At 45.3% G+C, this 6,770-nt stretch overlaps 2 protein-coding genes across 3 annotated transcripts; one reads left to right on the top strand and one right to left on the bottom strand.

Moving 5' to 3' along the window:
• Positions 1-699: 699 nt before the first annotated feature.
• LOC6548161 (transmembrane protease serine 6) lies at positions 700-2,121 on the top strand. 2 transcript variants are annotated; one of them, XM_026979967.1, is made up of 3 exons: positions 700-788; positions 855-1,405; positions 1,459-2,121. In XM_026979967.1, the coding sequence occupies exons 1-3, from the start codon at positions 704-706 to the stop codon at positions 1,786-1,788; spliced, it is 966 nt and encodes a 321-aa protein (XP_026835768.1). In that variant the 5' UTR covers positions 700-703; the 3' UTR covers positions 1,789-2,121. The 2 variants fall into 2 exon arrangements, with proteins under 2 accessions (XP_026835768.1, XP_001975122.1); XM_001975086.2 differs by having other exon boundaries at positions 700-1,405.
• A 2,717-nt stretch (positions 2,122-4,838) lies between these two features.
• Positions 4,839-6,770, bottom strand: LOC6548162. The gene is made up of 2 exons (XM_001975087.2): positions 5,114-6,770; positions 4,839-5,023 (listed from the first exon to the last, which is right to left on the bottom strand). Exons 1-2 carry the CDS (start codon positions 6,768-6,770, stop codon positions 4,839-4,841), a joined length of 1,842 nt encoding a protein of 613 aa, XP_001975123.2.

The raw sequence follows: 6,770 nt of genomic DNA, 5'->3' as shown, positions 1-6,770 counted from the left end.
AAAATCGGAGGAAAATCGCTGGAAAATGAAAGCTGGCGGGCCGTACCAACAATATGTGGAGTGTCAGGTCTTGATTGGTTCGCCTATTGGGCGGCTGATTTGCATAATGTTAGCTAAATAGTTGGAAAAGTTTTTGGGAAACTTATTTAGGTTGTCATTAACAAAATTCCATGGGGATTAAACTTACACAAAGCCTGTTTGGAATAGGATACAAACAGCAAGTGGAAAAACATTAAAAAATAATAACATTTTAGTTGGACATAAATTGATTTAACAAAAACTAATTACTTTGCTGACATTGTTTCATAACGAAATTCCACAGCTTTTGGCTTGCGCTGGAATTCAAATTACACATGTTTAATTCAAATCCCGACCCCATTAAAGCCGTTTAATTTAGCATTAATGAAAAGCGCAACACTCTGGCTGTTTCCCTCAAAACCCCTGACAAATATGGCCCCTTTTCCTGTCAGTTCAAACCCTGATTGTTAGTTAACCTGCGAGGCATTTACACTTCGCTGGCAAACATTTCATGAATTCATTTGTGCGACAGCCTGGAAAATGTGTTGCCAAAATGAAAAGTTACCCAGCCAGCCACATGATGCCAGTTGGCTGATAGAATGAAACGTGATTAGCAGCCAGATTTTCTGCTTTAAATAAATGATCCACCGCAGTATCCAGTTTAGTAGTGAAAAGGCCAAGAAAGATGACGCTTCTGTGGATTTTGATCGGCTTATTTTGCGGCTTGTGCAGTGGTTCAACCGAACGGAGAATTCTTTCAAATCAAGGAGGTATTTTCGAGTGGCTAGGCTCCATATTGCTACCTCCAACAACGACAACAACTTCCACTACAATAGCTGCAACAACTTCCACAACAACCACGAGAACAACGAGCAGCAGTACGACATCCAGCACCAATTTTCCCATTGAAAGGGATTGTGCGCTTTGTCGCTGTGGCTTGATGAATACCCTGTATAAAATCGTTGGCGGTCAGGAGACCCGAGTTCACCAATATCCCTGGATGGCTACGATGCTGATCTACGATCGCTTCTACTGCTCCGGATCCCTGATCAATGATCTCTACGTGCTAACAGCAGCACATTGTGTGGAAGGTGTTCCCCCAGAACTAATTACTTTGCGATTCCTCGAGTACAATCGTAGTAATTCCAACGATGATATCGTGATCCAGAGACATGTCTCCCGGTTGAAGGTACACGAGCTGTTCAATCCGCGCAGCTTTGACAACGATATAGCAATTCTGCGCCTTAACCAACCAGTTGATATGGGGCATCATCGCCTGAGACCCATTTGCCTGCCCGTGCAATCGTACAATTTTGACCACGAACTGGCCATCGTTGCCGGCTGGGGAGCTCAGAGGGAAGGGGGATTCGGCTCCGACACTTTAAGGGTAAGAAAAGAGATGACAGCTGGAAGTGGTGACTATAACATTATGAAGCTCAGGAAGTGGAGGTGGCGGTGTTGCCCCAATCGCAGTGCCGGAATGCCACAACCTATGGACCCGGCCAAATTACGGATAATATGATGTGTGCGGGGTATTTAGCGCAGGGCGGCAAGGATGCCTGCAGTGGCGACAGTGGAGGACCTCTCCAGACCACCTTCGACGAGCAGCCGGGTCAATATCAGCTGGCGGGCATCGTTTCCTGGGGCGCCGGATGTGGCAGACCTCAGTCGCCTGGAGTTTACACCAGGGTCAATCAGTATCTCCGCTGGCTGGGTTCCAATACTCAAGGAGCCTGTCACTGCATGCCATATCCTGAGGAAGATTACTGATTGCTGATCAATAGTATATTTGTAACTGCTTTGAAGTACTCAAACCAATGATGTTATCTTTGCAGCGAAACTGAACTTTCAGGTGCCTTTTCAATAACAATTTAGGCGTCCACTTTTGACTAATTCAAGCAAAGTGCACACAAATTTGCAACCCAGCAGCACATCGATCAAAAGTTGTTCAGCAACTTTGTGGCTAGATTTAAGCAAATGCTGCATAAACTACTTGGGAAACGCTCTGCCCATCCCCGTGGAGCACATCCATATCCATAACCACATCCTTAACCGTAGCCATTGGCAAATAAAAAAGCAATTCGAAACTGGGTTACAACACTTGAAGGCAAGCTATTTGGATCCTTGTACCTTTTGGTGAAAAGTTTGCCAAGCAGATGGAACGAGGCCATATCTCATACATATAAATCCCGATTTGCTGGCGAGTATTTGGTGCAATTTTGATTGTTATGCATTTTGCATTTTGCGTTTTGCATTTGTGCAATCATAAAATAACTCTCTACCTGCTCGCAAAAATGGGAAGAAAGCCCAAGGACACGCCAAACTCACAGGAGCAAGTTTCACTGCAATTGGTGGCTAGTTCTCTACAGTCCGTGTGTAGCTTATTTAGAAAGTTGGATTTGGAAGAGGCATGCAGATAAGCGAAAAGTTTTAACAAATGTACAACAAATTATTTACCCAGGGGAACTGGTAAATTGAGTTTCGATTTGTTGGTAATTGAGAGTTAAGGTTTGCAAGCTAGCATTCACTGAAATAGAAGTTATGAATTTGAATCCCATTTGAAGGTACTTTTAAATTAGTAAATGCTAAAACGCTTTTGATGTAATAAAAATAATGGCCAATCAGTGGGGATAGTATTGGAAAGCTTTAAGATATACTTGTAGTAACTCCTAAATGATTCCGCTTTATTGGATCCGTAACTACAGTCAACACCTCATTTCCTTTGGCGTTTTCCCACCAGAAGACAAATTGCCAAACCTTATAGAGGGGATGCATTCGTGCTGGCCCCATAAAGCATAGAGATACATATGTAAATAGTTTTACCACCGCTTTGAACCATTAAAAATCTTTACGACTCCGTATTAAAGTCAGACAAAAAATGGGAAAAATACGAGAGAGACGAGAGAAATACGAACAGTAAAGAAAACATTAATGCCTTGCCAATAAATTTGTCTCCCCAGCACAAACTCGTAAAGATTTCCTACTCAAACCCATAAAGCAGTCTCAAAAACAAAAAAAAAAAGTTTGTGAGTCTCAGAAGTTAAAGTACTGCCGACCTGCGTGGATTTCCAGCTAAACGACAAATAACTTGGCATTTAATAACTCTGCATTCTGAGGGCCTTTCGCTCCGACTTCATTGTGATGCAGCCAAAGTCCCGACTTTATTCCTGGTTCCATAATTTAATACTGGCGCGCTTTGTCGCAAAGCCAATTTATGTGTTGAAACTAAAGCTGAAGTTGTGGCCTTTGGACCGAAAAGGTGTGTGTTGGGTTGTACTAAATTGGTGCGTGAGAAGAAAAGAGTCGAGCAAATTTTTGGGTTGGCAAATCTATATCCAAGTCCCCACCCTGTAGCCCAAAACACAAGGAGTACGTACAACATTTTCCAGACCTATGTTTTCTTCGGCTTTCAATGTTAAGTTTACAAGTTCAAGGCGATAATTCATCGCCCGCGAAGCAACCTAATGGATGCATTTTCAAGGCACACGCTACATACCCCTGCTAATATCGAGTAGATCATCATTTAAACATCAAGTTTAATAATCAGCCTGTCATGTTTATAATTGTGACTCTTGGGAGGGTGGGGGCCTGGTCAACTCCGAAATGGAGAGGCAGAAACATTTCTGAGAAGGCAAAACATGACACATCTCATTATGAGGACTCCCAAAAGAACTCAGCCGCAGAATACAAATCCCTCGCCTTCTCCCAGTTCGTGTGCTGCTGTCAGGGCATTTTGTTTATGATTTTGTAGCTGTCATAAAGTTATTAAAAGTATGTGACATTTTTATGACATTATGACGTCCTGAGTCAAGGTTTCCTCGTTTGCCAACCGAAAAATCTGTTTTGGGAATTTTCGGAGGAGCAGGCAAATAAGAGGATACCACCGGCTTTTGTCTTCGTCGCTTGAGAGTTCTGCGAGTGAGCCCAAACCGATTTGCCGTCCGGCTGTCTTGAAATATGATATCAAATAAAAAGCAAATTAAAGACGATAAAAATCGTGTCTCGGCTCACGCTGAGTTGTACAAAAAAGCGCTTATTTTTTGCGCCTCTTGCAAATGCGGTGCGAGGTACCCGAATCCGAAATCCCTTCAAAATCAAGTATCTCAAGTATCGCTTAAGTTTCGCTTTGGTTCTGGTTCTGGTTTCGTTTTCGTTTTCGGTTGCCTGTTGTTCATCTTGTTATTTGGTGGCTCATAAAACTTGTAAACATCCGACTGATTGTGCCCCTGGTCTGGCTTTTTCCTTTATTTTCTGGTTACGTTTTCTGTTTTTTGTTTTTTGTGAGTTCGTGTGGGTGCTGGCCCTCAGTTCGAATTGGTAAGATATTTCCAGATGATATTACACTTTTGATTGGCCTCGGCAATGGGCACTGAGGGCGTGAGAGATCAAAGGGCGATAAGCGATTTAATTGCCCATATGTCCAAACTTATTGCCTTCCAAAACGAGCAACAAAAGCTATAATGGAAGTTTTAGATATGCCAAATGGAAGATGGTTAAGAGAATGGGCCTGAAATTGAATAAACAAAAGATATGGCTGAGGTCATTGGTCAGGAGATGAGCAGTTATGTTGGCCACTTTAGCTTTACTTATATGCTTGGGCTTAAATGAAATATTCCTGGGAAATATGTTAAAAATAATGCATTTACTCTCCCCTGCCCCACAACTAAAGTCCTCTTCCAAGTTACTAAACAACGTTTAATTGTGTGCCGCAAAGAGATGCTTTTGAACCATCCACTCAGTCAGGCAGTATTTGATTAGATTGAGGTTTCTATTGATTTGACTAATTAATGCTCCTAGTTTCCTTAGATGTACCATAAAATTCAACGGGGATTCCGCTTGGCGTTGCGAAGATCATAGCGTCGGCTCTTTGGCGGCTCTGGAGCACTCCTGTACTGTATATTTTTGTCAATATAATCCTCGTCATCCTCGTCCAGGAAGTCCTCCTCTTCCTCTTCCCCTCCCTCATCCTCGTCGCCGTCATCGTCGTCGTTGTCGTTGTCGTCGTCGTTGTCGTCGTCGTTGTCGTTGTCGTCTTCGTTGTCGTTGTCGTCGTCGTTGTGGTTTTCGTTGTCGTTGTCGTCGTGCTCTTCATCGGATGGCGTATCCTTCAGCTTGGTGTCGGTCGTTTCCTCGAACACTTGCTCCTCGGAATCCGTATCCACTTCAGCACTATAGGAGGTATCATGGTCCCTTGTGTTGAATTTAACGTTCTTTGGTTTTCTAGACGTAAACTCTTCCTCGTCCACCTCGTAATCCTCGCCTTCGCTGGAACTGGAATGCAGAGGCTTGGACTGGCGTTTCGTGGCTTTGGCTTTGGCTCTTGGCTTGGGCTTGGGCTTGGCTTTAAGTCTGGCGGTGCTCCTGCTGCTGGTCTGCGGCAGTTCATCCTCCTCGTTGAGATTAGGGCCACCGCACAATTCCTGCATAGCCTGCTCCAAGTCCGAGTCCTCCACTACCTTGCCACCAGAAGATTTCGGCTTGGCCGCCGCCGAGGTGGATGGCATGAAATCCAAGTCGTGGTCCGATGAAATCGGTGGAAGGACATCGTCTTCATCATCCGAGTAATTCATGCCGATGGGCAGGTTCTGCTGGAAGCCAATGGACTTGTTGGTGGCATCCATGACTATATCCTTGTAGCCGGTGATTTTGCTGCCATAGCGCGGCAGATACTCGGAGAAGAAGTCGTTGACTTTGGATAGCTCCACCTTGCCATAATAACCAGCATAATCCGGCGCCTGACCAATGCCGATATTGATCACCGATTCGTGGGGCTTTACGAATTTCGCAAACGAAACTTTGCTGGGCGCCAAATCGACTGGCGCATTATTGATAGACGAGCGACCCCTTTTCACATTCAGTTGCGTCATTATGTGCTTGTTGAACACATCGTGACTGTTGCGATCCTTAAGGACACCCATGTCGGCTTGGTATCCCAGCAGGGTTTGGAAGTGACATCGAGCCACTTGCAGTGCAGAACGACAGGTGTAGGAAGTGGAGCAGAGATCTCCTCGCCGGACCATTCTGGCAATATGGGCGTTGTTCGGGTGGCGCGGTTCCTCCGTTTCGGCACTTGAAATCTCGTCCACTTTCCCAAATTCCTGGACCAGTTTCTGCAACTTCTGCAGCTGACCCCTAACGAAATTGGGATTCCGGAAGATCAGCGAGATGGACGTCGGACGCACTGAAGATTTGCGCACATCCTTCGACCAAACGCGCTCGAATCCGTGGGCCAATAGGCTGCCCGTAAATTGCAAGGTATTTCGGCTATGAAATACGGAACAACCGCTGGACAAATGCTCCTGCATGCCCTGATAATCGACCTCCAGCTCGCGGCCACTGGCCGACCACTTGAGGAAGTGAATGGAGCTGCAGTCGGTGACCAGGAACAGTTTCACGACGAAACTGTAATCGAGTAGGGGATGCTTGGCTGGGGATTCTGGTATATGAATGCCCAACTGCCTGTAAATCCTCATATGGTTCTCCTTTGCCTCCTTGTTGATGGTGCTATCCGTTTTAATTGCCAGATCGAGGGGCTCCTGCTCCTGCAAGGGATTCGATTCGATTTCATCCAGCGGATCGTCGGAGTCCATGAAGTGCAGATACTCGGGGCTTTCCGGTGGCGACCTCGCCTCCAGCTGTTTGCATTCATTTTTCCAACTTGTTGCTGCGCTTTCCTCAAACTCATCAGCCGATTCCTCAGCACTTTCATTCACTATCGGTGGCTGGCGCAGATTGCTTCGGCTCCTCGGCAT

The sequence above is a fragment of the Drosophila erecta genome, unplaced genomic scaffold (assembly GCF_003286155.1).
Source record: "Drosophila erecta strain 14021-0224.00,06,07 unplaced genomic scaffold, DereRS2 tig00000092-arrow-pilon, whole genome shotgun sequence".
NCBI lineage: Eukaryota > Metazoa > Arthropoda > Insecta > Diptera > Drosophilidae > Drosophila > Drosophila erecta.
This window is presented reverse-complemented; position numbering and strand designations above follow the sequence as displayed.

Coding starts and splice junctions, on each gene's coding strand:
- LOC6548161 (XM_001975086.2), top strand. CDS start 704: ATGACGCTTCTGTGGATTTTGATCGGCTTATTTTGCGGCTTGTGCAGT. Junction 1,406..1,458: donor TCGGCTCCGACACTTTAAGG/GTAAGAAAAGAG, acceptor TATGAAGCTCAG/GAAGTGGAGGTGGCGGTGTT.
- LOC6548162 (XM_001975087.2), bottom strand. CDS start 6,770: ATGCCGAGGAGCCGAAGCAATCTGCGCCAGCCACCGATAGTGAATGAA. Junction 5,024..5,113: donor CAAGCTGAAGGATACGCCAT/CCGATGAAGAGC, acceptor ACGACGACAACG/ACGACGACAACGACAACGAC.